General features: G+C 53.0%; 1 protein-coding gene across 1 annotated transcript; it reads left to right on the top strand.

Annotated features, from left to right (window-relative positions):
• The first annotated feature begins 5,053 nt into the window (after positions 1 to 5,053).
• Positions 5,054 to 15,523, top strand: ACER1 (alkaline ceramidase 1). The gene is made up of 6 exons (XM_068661772.1): positions 5,054 to 5,146; positions 11,899 to 12,013; positions 12,390 to 12,528; positions 13,603 to 13,740; positions 14,225 to 14,362; positions 15,184 to 15,523. The coding sequence occupies exons 1-6, from the start codon at positions 5,054 to 5,056 to the stop codon at positions 15,350 to 15,352; spliced, it is 792 nt and encodes a 263-aa protein (XP_068517873.1). The 3' UTR covers positions 15,353 to 15,523.
• The last annotated feature ends 1,971 nt before the right edge of the window (positions 15,524 to 17,494 follow it).

Here is a 17,494-nt window from a genome sequence, read left to right as displayed (position 1 = left end):
TCAGCTTGTCAAAGACTATTGGGTTGACTGGTATGGCATCCTGCCTGGAGTGAAGATAATAGAGTGCCTGGGAGATTGCTCAATGATGATGGATTGGTGGGGAATTGCTCTTGGACCCTGAGAACAACCCTCTAGGGCCTGACAAGGCTTGTGCCCTGCTCCTCCAGAGACTGGCTTGCACAAGGACAGGACCATGATGTTGTAAAGAGCAGGTGTTGCAGACATTTGAGACTTGGAAGCCACACCTCACGTGGGGTGCGATCCATCTTTGCTGTCACTACTGATGCTTTTTGGTTGCCTGGAGCCCCTGCCCTGTGTGGTGAAGAAACACAGATATTTACAGCTCTGCAGATGTGAATAAGAGTGGGTACATTGCTCCCGCTAGGCTGTGCAGCAGCAATGGAGACAAATGCTTTCATTTGGCTGTGCAAACCTCATCCAGCTTTAGCATGTCTCCTGCTGCTGTTATTTCTTCCAGACCATGATTTGCTAAACAGCTTCCAAAACAAGCAGAAGCTGCAATTCCTGCCCCGTGGAGCTGTGGATGACAGGGATTATCTAATTGTTCAGTATTAGCAAGGCTCCCAGGTCACCTCCCTGTGTTTTTTGTACCCGACAGCAAGAAATTGCAGCCCTGGAGCTAAAGGCACGTACCCAGAGCAAAGCAGTCAGCAGCAGGACGGAGCCTGTCTGGGCTGCTTCAGGCCCTTCCTGGACACAGGCAGAGTGATGGAGCAGGGTGCCAGGGAGCCAAAGTGCCTGGGTTCCCTTCCCAACTTGCATGCTGCCTTGCTGTGAGAACTGGGCTAAGTTATTTTGTCTCCTTCCCCCCCAGGGCTCTGACTCACACGTGCTGAGCAAACAGCAGCTGGGACAAGGGACGCCAGCACTCCCACCTCACCCTGCCGGCCCCTCTGCTGGCAGTCCCAGCCCCACACTGACCAGGGCAATGAGGGCAGGCATATGTCTGTGAGCCACAGGTTCTCCAGATGGGCTTTTTAAAGCCAAATTCCCCGCCACCAGTAGTCCAGGTGGAAACCTTCACACAAGGGCCATGGGACAAGGCAGGGGAGGGCCAGGCTCAATGAGCAGCCAGACACTGAGGCTGCAGGCTCAGATCACGCAGAAGTCCCAGCCACTTCCACTGCCAGCTCCCAGATGTCCCGGGGCTTCCCACATCACAGCAAGTCCTGCCCCACAAAGCCTGGGATGCTGCTGGGATGTGGGGTCCTGCACAATGGCATCAGTCCTGCGTAGCAGGGAGGGAACAGCTGAGGGGAGAGGGTGAGGAGCAAACCTCCCCTGTGAAGTTTCCCTGTGGATCTGGGGGCAGAAGCGACGCATCTGAGCCGACCACCCCCCTCCAGCTCACCTCCCCGCCCCAGGCCCTGCTGGTCACAGGCGGGAGGCTGTAGCCATTAGGTGGAGTCAGACAGAAGACTCACCAGGAAATCAGCCTCTCTCCCTGTGACCTGAACGCTGCTTACTGATGAATCAGGGAAGATGCAGATTCCTGACATCCTCCCCGGTTACTTACTCGCCGTGTAGCACAGGACACATCAGTGATGCTCATGTGCGTTGGTCATGCCAAGGATGCCAGAGGTTTTGGGATGGGAAAACTCATTGTTTTCAAAGACATTTGCATGAGCCAGGCATCATGTATCTGGTGATGTCCTGCCTCATTTCCAAATGCCCTCCTTGGTGGAGACTGGCCCTTGGCTGCCTCCCCCCATGGTGTGAGGGACGAGCCAGCACTTGCTTCTTGCTGCGATCCCCTGGGAAACCGGGTGCCTTCCTTCAGCATGCGCGCCCATCCATCTCATACTCCCATGGTTCATTCAGGAGCTGGAATTGAATGAGAAGCAAATTTCCCCCTGAGCTCCTCCAGCACCGTGGAGGCATCCAGGGCAGGGAGCAGCTCGCTGCTCTGAGCACCTGCACTGAGACGTGGCATCTGTCCTAGACAGACAGCCAGCCTTGGCTTAGTCGCATGTAATGGCAACTCAACCGTGTTGTAAGATAAGCTGTTTCATAGGTTAATTACCCACTCATTTCAAAATCTATGTGGATTTGTGAGGCTTTTGTAAGCCCTGACATCTTCCAGGTGAGTTCCTTTTTATAGAAGTATAAAAATAAATGGCTAAGCTTCACAAAGAGCCAGGCCTCAGGGCAAATCCAGCCCAGGATGCCTGGAAATGTCACAGCAAAGGCAGCTGTGACCCTCAGTAAGCACACAGACAGGGATGGGGACACCTCGGGTCTTGGTTGGAGACTGCCTGGTGATGCTGAGCCCGGTGTCTCCCCTGCTCCAACAGGAGGAACTGGCCAAATAATCAGCTTTTATATTTAAGAAAGCAACATGTTTCTTCTTCTCCCAACCCTATGTAGAAGAAAAAGATTTTGGTCTTTGGGATTGCTGCCAATTTTCATGATATCCTGAATGCGATTCCAGAGGAAAAGGTTTGCAAAGCAGTAATCCAAAGGTGTCCCATTCTCCCAATTCTTTAACTAAATAACAAAATATACTAGCTAGAGGAAATGTGATTTATTTTGGGGAACATACGGTATAGCAGCAGTTGGGGAAAAGTTGAAAAGCTGCTCAAATTTAATCCTTGGAAATAAGGCAGCATCAGCTCCTGAGTGTTTGTTTCTGGGTGAAATTTGTTTTATTGTTTTTTAACCAGATCTTGGAGGAAGGCTGTACAGCTCGGTCCCTCCCTTGGGAGAAACAGGGTTAGGGTTGGGGTGTGTGCGCGTGCGCAGGTAACCTGCCTAGGGGCACGCTGATGATTTCAGACTGCATTTCTACCCGCTCTTCCAACCCTTCCAGCTCACGCTTCTCTGCCCTCCCTCTCTGCCCCTGCCCATTTGGGAGCACAGATATAAACCCTCCAGCCAATATGTTTCCTCTGGGGGACTGGAAGCTTTGCCTGGAGGGTGCTCATGGCTCTCGTCACATCCCAAAGCTGTCCCTAGAGTCAGAGAAAGGCTATTTCCTGGCGGCTGCTCCCAGTGATCTCAAACCGTGGGTGCTCCTGCAGAGCGAGGGTGGCCAGGCAGGTTGTGGCTTCAGCTCTGCTGGAAACCTTGGAGCTCCTGACACTTCACCTCTCCGCGTGCTCCGTCCCAAGGGAACACAGGTAAGCTGGGCTGGGGTGAGAGGTGAGCAGTGAGCGAGCGGCCGCTGGGTGCTCTGGGCGCTGCTTTTCCCTTCCCTTTTGCTGCCTCTGCCTCATGTCTACACTGTCCCCTTGCCACCTCTTGACTGAGGTCAGCTCAGCTGGGAGATGGGCTTTACCCTCTTGGGTCTGATTCCGTTCTTACCTGGTGCAACCACTTGCATTGCTGTAAGCACGTAACACAGAACACCAGGGATCAGGAGAGGGTCACTGCGGTGCAGATGAGCACACGGAAACACGGATCACAAAGAGTCAGACCTCAGCCCAATCTGCCTGCCATCTACTTCATGCTGCTTGGGGCTCAGCTGCTCTGGGGAACCCTCCAGCCTGGATCACCGAGGGGGCATTGCTAACTGGCAATTGGAAAAGAGCAATGGAGGTTTATCCACAAATCAGTTTATTTGGTAGAAGCAGGAGGCTGTAGATGAGCTTGTTTGTGTTAGTGCTACTCCTGGCTTTATCCCTTTGAAATTCTTCTTGGGAAGAGAGGCAGAGGAAGCTGCAGTTGCCTCACACCACTGCACACCTCCTGCCCCTGCTCAGCTCTGTGGTGTTACTCAGCTGGCACTGCTGCAAACAGGGACTTGTCTGTTTCTCTGTAAGAACACCACTAGCTGATGAGTGATTTTAAGATAAACTTCCCTTCCCTGTGCTAGATTCAATGCTGAAAGGGTTTCCAAAGAGCAGAAAGCTCTCCTTTCCGACCTGTGCCTTGGGAGCTCCAGGATGCTGTCGGCGTCGTCGGTGTCACGCTGCTGCCTGCTCCCTCTGCGGAGCCTGCACTGTGCCCAGGGCTCCACCTGCTTCAGGGAATTCCTGTGGCTCTTGCATACCAAATACCCAGCCACTGGGGTTTGGACAGTGTTGCCAAACACTGCTAAGCTTGGCATCCATCTCTTTAGCTGTCCGTCAGCCGCTCCAACAGCTCTAAAGCCTCAAGAATTTGTAACAAAATGTGGCAAATGAGAAACTTGATGAAAATTTTACTTTTCCAGAGGAATTAAAGAGGGATGGGAAATGATGCGCACATTGAGAATGGGGAAGTCTTTAGCACGGGGAAGAAAAATTGAAAAAAAAGTCAGATTTTTTTCTAGAATCCTGCCTTTAAATGCAGCTTCTGCCTCTGCCAGACGTCCTGGAGCTCCTGCAGTGTGGAGCCACCCAGAGCACGAAGCTCTGATGCCTTTCACCAAGCTGCAAGGATGGGGCTTGCACAGGAGGCACACGCAAAGGGAAATCACTGCTGGCAACGAGACATCCCTGGGCCTTTGCTCTGTGCCCCAGGACTCTGGGAACACCCAGGGACGGTACTGGTGCTCGCACCGCGCAGGACGAGCTCCAGCCCTGGGGAGGATGCTAAGAAACAACTAACAAGGACAGAGCCAATGAGCAATAAACCCTGCGGAGCTCCACTCCCAAAAGGTAGCGCACAGCCCATGAGGTGTGGGGAAGTCCTCTTGGCAGCAAGATCTGAGTCATAAAGAAAGTGAAGTGGAGGGAGAAGACAGGGTGACAAGGGCAGGGCTGAAATGGGGAAGCATGATGTGGCAGAGATGACCCCCGCCGAGGGATGTTAATGCCGTGGATGGGGCTGCAGCAACCATTCCCAGGCTCAGAGTTCAAGACCATTTCCTAGGGTAATTTGTTACTCCTGATCGTGAGGAGAGAGCAGGAAATATCTGCAATGTGATACATGCTGGGAAGAGGATGAGTCTTTTGTAACAGGGTAAGGATGCTGTGCAACACGAGCACACGTGTGTGCAAGGGGCAGGCAGGCAGAGCACATCTCCCCTTTCCCTTTGGGTGTGCAGTGCGCTCCTTCCCCAGCTGCATGACTAACCTGCTCCTCTTCCTTCTGCAAAGGCAGCCCAACGATGCCGAGCATATTCTCCTACCAGAGCGCCGAAATCGACTGGTGTGAAGGCAACTTTGAGCACTCGACGGTCATTGCAGAGTACTACAACACCGTGAGTGCAGGCGCGTCCAAGGGGCAGGCGGGGGCGTGAAGGGGGACGGCTGCGGGCACCCAGGAGATCTAGCTGGGAGATGTGACGGGACAGCCTTTTTTCCTCTCCTGCTGCTTGCTCCTCTGAATGTACCTGTGTTGGAGGGTGTCTCTGCAGGGAACATTTTCTGAGCTTCAGGTAAATCATGGGGCTTTCGTTGTGTACTACAGGCAGCTGCCCGCCAAGCGGGCTGGGGCTGGGGATCCTTTGGGCACGCGTGGGGCTGAGTTCCCACTGAACAGTCTGGCATTGCTCCTTAGCCCAGATTTGCGAGATCCTGTTATACCAGTCCTGCAGCTCTCCTGCCAACTGGGGTAAGTCCCACACAGGGCTCATATATTCCAGTTAAACATACAGGAGTGGCAAAACGAGAGACAGTGCTTGCATGAACCGTGTCGGGCAGGTTGGGAATCCGGAACTCCAGGCAGAGAAAAGCTGATGAGTGAGCCAGTTTCACCTCCTGTGATCCCCTTTGTAATCCAAGCTCCATCCAGCACCAGTCCCTCGAACGCAGCCCCCTGGCTTAAGGTTGGCTGGATGCGCCTGCATTTGTCTGAAAAGGACTCAGTAGATAACTGCTGTCCGCAAGCGCGTCCCTCTACCTTAGTACAATTATGGGCCGGCAGGGGTGTGAGGCATGTGGATTTACAACCTTCCAAAGGCCTTGTTTACAACCTTTAGCAGTTACTGTCTAACGCTAGAACTTCTTGTTTCTCATGGAAATATCTTTTTCTTTTTTTCCTCTCTCTCTCTCTTTTTTTTTTTTTTTTTTTAAAAAAAAGCATTTCCTGCTTTTAATAAATTGCCTATAGTAATGATAATTCCTACACCTGAATCCCGCAGCTCCCGAGCTCTAATTGCCCTGCTGGGGTCTCAGAGGAGGGATGCTCACATTGTGTCTAGTCCCTGCTCTTTGAGACAGTTAAAAATAAAGATCTGCCGGTCCAGACCAAATCCTGCTCCCCTCCAGCATCCATCTGAATGTGGTGTGCTGATACCTGTTCACTGGCACTTCATCCCTGCTGGACGGGTGCAGAGCTGCAGAGCGGGGGGGGGGGGGGGGGGGAGGGCGGGGGGGAGCAGAAATCACTGATACTCACTGCAGCATGTCAAATGTAGCTGGAGATGCCAAATGCCTCTGAGTTTTGGAGTCTTGGTGGCAACATTAGAGAGGGGCTGATTTCTGCAGGAAGTCTGAAAGTGAGACTTTTGAAATCAGAATTCATGCTGGGAGATATATTTGCCTAAGCTCCAAGTTTAGTACACAGGCAGCATTTTTCAAATGTGTCTTTGGAGCTGAGACCTCATTTTCACAAGGATCATGATTTACACCCAGCCTGTCCAAGTGGCTCAGAATCCTTAACACACCAAGAAGCATCTCAGGAGCTCACCAAAAACCCCTCACGTGTTTGACTTCCCTGCAGCATACTGCTGGACACCAGTCAGTGTGTCCAGATGCATAACTATTTTCTTGGGACTCAAAGTCCTCTAATTCCCATAAAACATTAACTCTGGGTTGCTCTGTGACAAAGGCTTTTGTGAGCTGCTCCTGAGAACCTTATCCCAGTGCCTAGTTCCGGACTGAGGTCCCTACTAGCTGCAGCCATCCTCTGTGCCTCCACACTATACCGGCATTGAGCCACAGGCTTGTCGGGATGAATTTTCATGTGGCAATACTCAGACACAGCTTCCCTCCAGGACAGGAAAACTTGTCCAACACACTTCTCCGCACAGGTGCAAAATAGAGCAATGATAAGCCATAGAGCGATGAGGGCAGAGCAAACCTTGCAGGATTTTTTCTGGTATTAAACTAGCCCTTGTTCCTGTTCCTCCCTGATCCTTCTCCCCAGCTGAGAAAGGGCTTCTTTTGTCCCTGTGCTGATCTCCTTCTTGCCAGGTTCGCTTTTACCATCGCAAGGAGCTCAGCCAAGTGCCTGTGCAGTGGAGGGTACCACTCCTGCAGTTTCTGGCTTAAGATGTGATTCCTGTTTAGGGAAGCAGCAGAGATCGAGATGTGCCTTGCACCAGGGCTGGTGTGTGGTCTTCTTTCCAAGCAAAGGGAGAAAAAAGAGCAACTCTTCACAAAAGTGCTGCTGTCTGAGCATCTGACAGCATCCCCCAAAGCTACGCCATGCTCAGGGCCAGACCTGGTAACTAAAAGCAGGAAGGATAATCACCAAATGGGCATCACCCCTCAGTCCATGTACACTGGCTGGCATTGCCTGGCTCTCAGCCTTGCAGCAGCACTGGGGAGCCCCCTCTGTGCTTCAGGCTCCCTCACACAGCCAGGCTCCTTGCAATGTGCCCTAACGAGGGGACTACAGAAATCAGACCAGGCTGAGATCTTCTGCAGGCCCTGTCAGCTGGCAGCATGCTGCAGACCCAGCATGGGCTCAGGGCACTGTCTCAGATGTGATCCCAGCTGCCCTGGTCTCCCTCCCTTCTCTCCTCCATTCATTTGGTACCCACGTTCAGATTGCTTCCTCCCTGCGGCAGGCTTTATGGGCCTTATCTCCCTGCTCTGCCTGGAGACAATTATCTCAATATCGACTTCAGCATCGGCTTGCCAGAGTTTTAGACGAGCTGGGAATCCAGCCAGCTCTTACCCAAGGCTCCTGCACCACTAAACCAACGGGGCTTCCTAATGGAGCATCCTCTGCAATGTCTTCTTCCCAATGCTGCCTGGGGCTCAAGTCGGGTAGCTTTGTGCCAGCAGCAGCAATGTGCTGCTGAGAATTGCTCTGTGCCAGCCGCACTCTCTCTCAGCCCTGCTTGGATTGGATGCTTTTCATTAGAAATAAGCACTGGGGGTATGAGCAGAGAATGTAAACAATATCATTAAGTCCCTAATAATTAATACTTTGTGGCTCATGATCATACTGCAGTTCAGCAACACAGTGCCAACTATTTATAGTGAATCAGTGACCCAGAAATTTATTGTCTTCTGGCTGTTTGTAGGAGAAAAGTATTGTGCTCCATGAGGGTCATCAGTCAGGGACCTGTCATTCTACCCTCCTTTCTTTCCTGAAATGACTGATGAGGATGCTGGTAACAACTTCTAGATCCTCAGCAGTTTCTGGCAAAGCAGCAGGAGCTCTGACACTGCTGCATATCCAGAGCTCCCGGACATTTCACCAATCAATGCAGATAAACCCGACTGCAGGTGCAAATCACCCAGATACGCCCAGAGAAGCACTCACTTTCAAGCGTGTCAGAGCTGTGCTGTATGCCCTGGCTCCCTGCACGGTCCTGTGGCGGCGCAGACACCTCCCGTGCTCGCCTGCCCAGCAGCTCCTGTGCAGAAGGGCAGCTCCTTGCCCCCCACTCTGCACGCTGTTCCTGCCCCAAAGCACTGGCGTGACACTGCAATGGCAGGGCAGACAGCCTCAGCTTTGCCACACAGGGCTGGCTATTAGGAACTTGCTATACAGGTCTGGATAGCCTCTGAGATACTAGCTTCTGTCTTTGGCCCCATGGGCTTTTCTGTTAGCTAAAGCTGGTTTGTTGGCCTTTAAGAGTATGAGTGCGCTCCAATGAGGCTTTTAGAAATATCCTTTCACTGCAGAAAACCACAGGATCAGAGAAGCATGGAATGGTTTGGGTTGGAAGGGACCTGGAAGCCCACCCCATCCCACCCCTGCTATGGGCACGACCCCTCCAGCAGCCCAGGCTGCCCCCAGCCCCATCCACTGCACCCACAGCTCCTCGGGGCATCCTGCACCAGGGAGGGCCTCACTGCCCTCAGGGGGAAGACTTTCTTACTTCCATCTCATCTAAATCTCCCCTCTTTTCATTTCAGGCCACACCCCCCCCTCTTGTCCTATCCCTACACCCCCCTGACACAGAGTCCCTCCCCATCCCTCCTGCAGCCCCTTCAGGCACTGGAAAGCAGCTGTGAGTTCTCCCCAGAGCCTTCTCTCTCTGAACGCCCCCAGTTCCCAGTCTGTATTTGTAGCAGAGCTGCTCCTGCCTCTGGGTGTTATTGAGGTCCTCCTCTGGACCCAGGCTGCTATTGCCCCTTTGCCATGCTCACAGGGCACATAGAGCTCTGCAAACCAGCTCCTGCTGTCCCAGTCCAGATCAGAGGCTTGTTCTCACCCTGCTGCAGATGGAAAAGCAGACAGGTTCTCTGCAGGTCTCTCCCTTCCTTTAAGGCTGCACAATATGCGTCACACAGACTTTGGGGCCTTTCCCATGATCCTGTTAATGCACCAGGATTAGACCTATGTCACTGATCACAGTCTTGCTTTGCTCCTAGTGAAAGAAGCAAATGCCAGCATAGGCTTGGCTCAGGCACCTGGAACAATAACTCACACTCATTAGGAAGTGGGACATGGCTGTGCGCTCGCACAGTCGTTTTGCAGGGCTGAGTAGCTCTTGCATATCAGTTCATGCCTTGGCTCCGGCACCAATCTCTTGTCTCCCATCCAGGGCAGGTGGAGTGAGCTGCTGCCTCCCGACCAGAGTGAGCCAGGTAGAAACAGAAGCTGTGCTGGGGTGCTAAGGGTGAGCAGAGAGTCTGGAAAAACTTCCCGGTGCTTGCACTGGGAGCAAATTCCTTCCAGACAGATTAGAGATGGAGCTTGCCACATCTTAAAGGGATGATAAAACACAGCATTTGCAAAATCAGGGCTAGGATCCGATGAGTGATGAAGACCCCATGTCACCCCCAAGCTGCGGTTTTCTAGCGGTTCTCCCCTAAGTTCTGAGCCTGGCTGCTCCATGAGGAATTACTGCAACCTCCACAGCTCTGCTGGCACAGTTCCCCTGGTTATCACTCCCTTCTGATATCTGATCTTGCGCTTCTCATACGGAGTTAATGAAGCGATAATGTTGCTATCATGTAATTAATGGCACTGTTGCAATGCCCACTGCAGCAGGGATTCAGACCTCCCTATATGCAATCTCAAATTCCTGCATTTCCTCACTTTGTTGTGCATGCTGGCACTTGCACTGTTGCCTCTTCTGCAAGCATTTGCTTTCTTTTTGCCATCCCCACTTGTTTTCCAAAAACATCTTTAACCATTTCACAGGAAAAAAAAAAAAAAAAAAAAGTATTTGCAATGCAGTTTTTACTTTAATATGCGGTTTGATTTCTTGATCATTTCCAAAATGTTTGACCTCAAGTGTGCAAGTGGGATCAGCACTTCGCGTCTCATAGCTGGAAAGGACACAGGCCTGGATTTGGCTCTTAAGCACCTGTAGAAAACCAATACATTTGGCTTGAGAATTGCTATTAATAGGCACATCAACTCGTTTTGTGAAAACCACAGTGAAATTCAAGATTAATCTCTGTGTGTTAAAGGGAATAGAGGCCTTACATTAAGTGTGAAATGTGCTTCCCCCTGGAATATGAGAGGGTGTGTTTCATACGTATGACAACATCCCTGTGATTTGCAGCCCTCTTACCGTAAACTCAGATCCCACGGGACACCACAAGCCAAGCTTCGATTTTGCAATTTACCTGGAGTATGCCAGGGCTTCTGAGGGGTGAGACTCCAGCTGTGGGGTCAGATTCCAGGCCTGGGGTCTGGGACGGCGTCTGGCTGGAAGATGAAAGGAAAAGGATTGGCAGGGCGAGATAAAAGTCATCCTGGTGGCTGGCCAAATGGCACCACAGCAGATGGCTCTGCCCTGCTCTTCCAAAGCCCCACAAAGCTGTCTGCAGGTAAAACGTGGTACCAGAGACCCAACCTTCCATGAGCAGTAAAGGTTTCTCTTGGGGAGCTCGAACTTCCCTGTGACATCCCCTTTACTGGGTTTGCACAATCAAGCGAAAGTGCCAAGCTAAGAACCCACAAAGGTAAGGGAACTTCCAAACTTCTTTCCCTCATTGCTGCAGGGTGAAGAGTGCCTGATCCAGCAGATGGGTCCAGGCTTTGGGCACTCCCTGCTCCTCCCCAGCTCCCACATTTTCCCCATCAGCGTTTGCTGTTCCCTGAAGCACTGGCACTGTCAGCAGCAGGCTGAGCCCCAGCACCATCTCCTCTGCCCCAGACAGACCGAAGCCTGTCAACGAAGCAGTTTTTCAGAGGTAGCAAACAGGGACGAATAATTCTGCTGCGTTCATTTGCAAAGTATGTTCAAAGGAGGTTTATGACTTCACATAATTACTGGTGTCCGGAGTCCCTTCCCCTCCAGGCCACGTGGCTTTGCACCTGCAAAGAGGGTGGCACCCAGGTCCAGCTCCCACCTCTGATCTGCTGGTCCTGCACCCACACCTAGCACACGATGGTTCCCTGGCTGCAGCTGGCAGCGTGGCCCAGCTCCACGTGCCCACCAACCCCTCGCAGTGGGGTGGCTGCTGGTCAAGGGGGAAGCAGCCAGCTAGGGAGCTTCTGGCACACCCGTGACACAGGAGATGGCTGCAAACAGAAGAGCCATGGCTTGAATACACTGGGCAGCCAAAGCTGAACCATCATCGGAAAGGGGCACAGCAGCTTCTCCTGGGCTTGCTGTCCTCAGAGTTGCTTGCACAGAGGGCACAGCCCTCTGCATCCACCTGTCACAGCAATAGCTGCCCTTCCAGTTCCAGCCTTGCTTCTCGAGAAACACCTCTGCCCTACTCCTGTGCCAAGAGCAATACCTGCCTCTACGCGATGCTTTCCACGAGAGATCAGTATCCTCTTCTCATGGGGAGATATGGAGGCACAAGGTGGGATGGGACTTGCCCAAGATCATGCAATACGCTGAATGTGTCCCTTGTTTTCCAGATCAGCAATGTAAGCTTCTTTATCCTTTCGGCTGCCCTGCTCTACCTGAACCGGCAGTACTGCCAGCAGCGCGCTGTGCCGATGTACTTCATCTCTGGTCTGCTCCTCTGTGTAGGTGAGTGCCAACATCATGAGATCAGGCAGGTGGACAGAGTACCTGACCATTTATCCATGATACCTTTAGCTTTGGAGACTGTTTTTTAGCAGCCAAAGCACAGGAACGAGCTGGGGTGGGAAACTGAACAGCCATTTCCGTGTGAAGCCCGGCAGCTCATGGCTCCCACTAGCTGTGGGCACACAGGTTCCAGCCTGGTAAAAATCCTGCAGTGCTCTGTGAACAGACTCATTCAGGCCTCCATCCATGCCGAGGTCCATGCTCTGCCCTTCAGGAATGGTGTGTCTTCAGGAATTGTCCCCAAGCACTTCCCAGGCCAGGTGGGCTTCTGCTAGCACAGAGTTTTTCTGATACAAGCTGTCCTTGCTCCTTACAGGTGTCTTCTCCATGTACTTCCACATGACTCTGAGCTACGTGGGACAGCTCTTGGATGAGCTCTCCATCCTCTGGACTCTGGCTGTGGCATATTCCTTTTGGTACCCAAAGGTTTACTTCCCCAGGTGCATTAAGAGCAGGTATGACTCATTGGGACACAGCAGCTGTCTTCATGAAGCTGTGCAGACTTTGCAGGAACGGTTTCAAAAGACAGAGATTTGGGCAAGCTGCTCCTTGCAGGTGGTGTGGCTGGAGTGGGCAAGCCTGGGGCTGGCTCTGTTAGGAACACGGGGATTGCTCCTGTTTGTGTAAATTTTTGGAGGGGAGCACAGAACCATCTGGGGACATGCAGGACCTGGGGGCTTTATACCAGCTAGGAAATGAGTGTTCCTGAGCACTAACATTCAATTACCCACACTGACTAACTGTCACAGCATCCCCTGCCATCCACAGAGAGCTTTCCCTGCAGGTTAATGGGGTTTCCTACAGGCCAAGCTGGTACAAGATAATACTCCATCGTTACAGCAGGGCTGGCTGGGCTAGGGCAGCTCAGCAGGATGGATGGGGAGACCGGGCGAGCACAGATTGACAGAAAGAGGAGCTCAGCAGGGGTTTGCTAGGAGGATGTTCCCATCCTGGCAGGCTTGCTGGAGCCTTCTGAGCTAGCCCAGAAGCCTCGTAAAAGCCTGCTCTGAGTATGCTCCTCCCATGCCAATGAGGAGGTCACCAGGAGTTCACTGTGGAGACATGGCTGGGGGAGTCAGGGAGAGGGAAAGGGACTTGGGAAGGGATTTGCATGTGAAAGCCCTCTCTGAGCCCCATTGTTGTTCAGTTAGCCCGAATCTGCATGTTTGCACTGCCGAAGCCCCACTTTGCAACCCTTCCCTGTGCAAAGCTCCATGCCTCTGCCTCCATGCCTGTCCCTGGCATCACCACAACAGGCCACAAGTCGCTTCCTGGGCTGTGTTCCCAGCTCTTCCCTGGACTAACCGGGGGACCTCTGGCAGAGCACTTTACTGCTCATTTATTGAGAAAGAGGGAGCAGATACCCCAGCCTTCCTGCCAGGCCATGTGCAAACAGATTGGAGGTGCTGGAGAGTGGCTTTCTCTCTCAGGCAATGACCAGGACCTCTCCAATCCTTCACCTGCTGTACTGCACACCCTGGGGACACTGAAACTCACTCTCAACTCTGTCTGCTCTGTCTACCCTTTAGGAAGCATTTCTTCTGGTTAAGTGGTGTCACCACTGTGGTCAGTACCTTGATGTCCTTCATCAAACCAGCCTTCAACGCCTATGCACTCAACTGCATCGCCTTCCACCTGCTATACCTGACATGGTGTGAGCTGAAAAAGTAAGGAGGAGGTTGAGAGGTTCATCTGCAGGTCTGCTGCTTGTTCCTAGCATGCTGCCACATGGCAGGGACTCTGCACAGCTCAGTGCACAACAGTGAATGGGTACTTCAGGCACATGTTGGACTATCAGCTCTACAAAGGATGAGGGCAGCCTGGGAGGGACCTGCAGCTTGTTCCCCTTTAGCCTGAGACTTGGGAACCAGTGTGGGGTTGGGGGGAACCCATCAGGATCCATGAAGAAAGGCAAAGGTGCATCAGCATCTCTGAGCATCATCCTCAACCACAGAAAGTCAGAAACCCTCTCTCCAAAGCCACACTTCTCCAGTTCTTGTGGTCTGATGAATAGTCTCCAGCAGAAAACCACTGAGTTCTGCCCTGTTGCATTAGTACCTGCAGCAAGAACTTGCCAGCCCTCTTTCCTTCCAGCACTCACTTTCTCTCATTTTCCTTTCCTTCTCCCTCTCCTCTCACTGTGTCTTCCAGGTGCAATGACAAACGGGTTCACCGGATGGCTGCAGCCATGGTCGTGTGGTGGGCACTGGCCATCACCAGCTGGTTAAGTGACAGGTGGCTTTGCTGGCTCTGGCAGGCGATCAGCTTCCCCTACTTCCACAGCTTCTGGTAAGAGCTCCAGTGGAGAGGCAGGAAGCCTAGCTCAAGCATTTCAGGAGCTGAAGGGGCACAGAGGATGAGGAAGGGCAGGAGAGATGTGATACTTGACTAAGAAGCAGCTGTATCTCTGCCCAGCCCTCTCCCCTTTCCTCTGTCACTATCAATGCTGCTCCTCACCCTGGCCTCAGCCCAAGGATTTGCTTTAATCACTGCTTAATATCCCTTACCTCCTCCACACCAGCCAAAAGGTGTTTTGCAAGTGAAATTGTTCCAAAACTGCTCTAGCTAAGCTTCTTGCTTTCAAAACACTGCATCTGCTCCCAGGTAGCAACGTCAAGTGCAATGTTCTTTACTTTATCCAAACTGAAAGACAGTTATTTGATTGAGCAAGATGTTTCAGCGCCTTACCAAGTGTTGCTGTAAGTGCCATGCCCAGTGTGCATTTTCAGATTCGTTCTCACAGATCACTGGGATGTCTGGGCTGGATACCCAGACTGAGCTAAGTTAGGCAAGGTGAAATGGGTGGTTTGGTCTGGGGTTTAAGTCCCATGTATAACACCATCCTCTCTGTGAGAGAGGATGAGAGAGGATGAGAGAATTGCCCCAGCCCACAGAGCTCCTCTGGGATTTCCCCATAGGCATGAGCCCTGCAGGACCCGCATTTCCTGCATCTCTAATGTGCATAATGGGTCTGGGAACTTTGCTGGCCATTGCCATATGTCCTGGCTGTAGCCTCACAGTGACAGCACCAGGCATACACCGTCACAAGGTGCATGAGGAGCAGGCAGAGTTACCCAATCCCACACATGTCTTTTGGGGTTTCTTGCCAGGCACGTGCTGATAGCTGTGTCCCTCCTCTACTGCTTCCCGCTGGTCATCTACTTTGACGTCAACTACGAGATGCCAACATTCAAACCAAAGCTGGGATATTGGCCCAGTGATTCCTGGCCTGTCGTGGTGCCTTACGTTGCCCTGGAGGAGCCCCACAAGCAGTGCTAGAGCTGGCTGCCTTCAGGTGTCCCACGGGCATGGGGTGCGTGATGTACACACATGCATCTGCATGAGGAACACCTCGGCTGTGTGCCTGTTCCTCAGAAAAGGGCAAGGTGGCTAGTGGATGGGGCAGGGAGCAGCTGAGGCCTCGTGATGCTGGGCATGGAGGAGGGTGGGAGTCTTGGAAGTCTTGGAAGACTGCTCAGAGCAACCTCTGGGATCTCCTCCTCTGGCAGATACCCCTGAGAAGGGGAGGGAGACAGTGCTTCTTCTGTGTCTTCTGCATTAGTCAAGCTGTGGCACCCCTTGCTGACAAGGGCACAGCTAAGAAGACAGAAGCCAAACTGGTGACAGATGGGTTTGTTGGGGCTGCTCTAATTATTATTACTAATTTTATTTATTGATGGATGTGGTTTTGCTCAGGAGAGCTGTGCATTAAAGAAATGGACACTGACTTGCACTGAGTCCCTTCCTTTCCCCTGACTGCACCATATGCTCTTGTTCTCCGAGCCTTGCTGCATTACAGGGACAAGTTGAACCATGTCAGGGGCCTGGGGCCTTGCACAGTTGGTGGGGACTCTAGTGGGCACCAAGAGGCTGGCTGAGGTTGGCTCTCTGCAATACAGCCACAGCAAGGTAATGTCACTCTGGGGAACCACAGGCTTTTGGGGTAAAAGTAAAGCAAAAGCAGAAGCACGTTGGGCCTTGCCCCGAAGAAGATGGCGCTGCACAGCCCACTGCAACACAGGTTGCTCGGATGCCTCATGGGTCCCTCTGCAATGGTCCCCAGAGCCACTAGATGGCAAGTTTGGCCCATGAACCCCGGGCAATATTTCATTTTTCACCCTATGCAAGGGCTGAACCCCACAGGCCTGGTCCCCCTGCCATCCCTGTCCCCTGCGGTGGGCACAGCCACCTCTTCACCAGCACAGCCACCACCGAGACACTGGGCCGGGGCACCCAGGGCCCGGCCTTTGTCTGCCCTCACCTCCCACTCCCTCGGTCAGCCTCTTTGTCTCTCCCGCCTGCTCTTGCCTCTCCCCCATCACCCTGTTTCCCTTTCACTCGCCCTCCCTGCTTCGCTCCCACTTCTCCCCCTGCCTCAGCCCTTTCCCCAGCCCATCACATTCTTCTGCAGCCTATTAATAACTTCTGGGCAATTGCACCGGGTCCCTGCTGGGCCCGGCCCCTCCGCTGCCGCAGTCCTGTGCAGCCACTGAGCGTGCCGGCAGCAAGTTCAAAAGTGCAGCGGGGCTTTCACAGCCCTGCTCCCCGTCAGGGGGTGGAGGAGGCCGCTCGCGAAGAAAGGCCGTGTTGCCAGGGAGCCTGGCACAGGAAAAGGGGGTCACCTTTGCCTCCAAGGGGGACCAACAGAGATGGACGGGCGCCAGCAGCCTGGGGATGCTGAGAGCCACGCCGAGATGGAGGCTGAGGCACGGGTGAGGAGGGCAAATTACCCCACCAGCCAAGGAGTGGGTGAGATGCTCTGGGGAGAAACCCAGCAGCAAAATCCCCCCTCCCCGTGTGGTATGGTAATAAGGGAGGTGTCCCAGGCACCACTGCCTCGAGAACAATGTTGCTGCAGTTGAGTGACTGTAACAGGCCCCGATGACAGCCGGGGCCACGTTAAAAATGCCTATTCAAGCAGATCAAGACATTGAGAGGCCTCATGGGGATCTGAAACCCTCAGGGATTTCTGGATGAAGCCAGAAGCTGAATCCCCAGCCCTGGGAACCTGGGAGGGGAGGGTGTGGAGGTGCAGGGGGAAGAGAGAGAGGAAAGAAAAGAAACCCACAAAACAGCTTTAGAAGGACTGCAGTGCCCAAGGCAGGGCCTCCTGCTCCAAGTGGGGCCACAGCCTGAGAGTGAAGCTGCCCTGACACCGGTATGTGACTGCGGTCCGCGCATGCCAGTGCTGCTCAGGGTTCTCTGAAGCTAGTATCGCACCTCCAAAATGTCCCTGAGCTGCAAGCGAACACCCTGCCCTTCCTGCCAGGGAGCTACAGCTCCCAACTGCGAGTGCAGCTTGCACTGCAGAGCCGACAAACACCCCATAAAAATGAGTTGTGGTATTTCTGAGTGAAAAGGGGTCCCGCGGGAATGACCGGCATGATGGAGGAGTACGGCTGAGAGCCCTCAAAGGACTAA

The sequence above is a fragment of the Anas acuta genome, chromosome 26 (genome assembly GCF_963932015.1).
Source record: "Anas acuta chromosome 26, bAnaAcu1.1, whole genome shotgun sequence".
Classification (NCBI taxonomy): domain Eukaryota; kingdom Metazoa; phylum Chordata; class Aves; order Anseriformes; family Anatidae; genus Anas; species Anas acuta.
The sequence above is the reverse complement of the archived record's forward strand: the minus strand, read 5'-3'. Positions and strand labels throughout refer to the sequence as shown.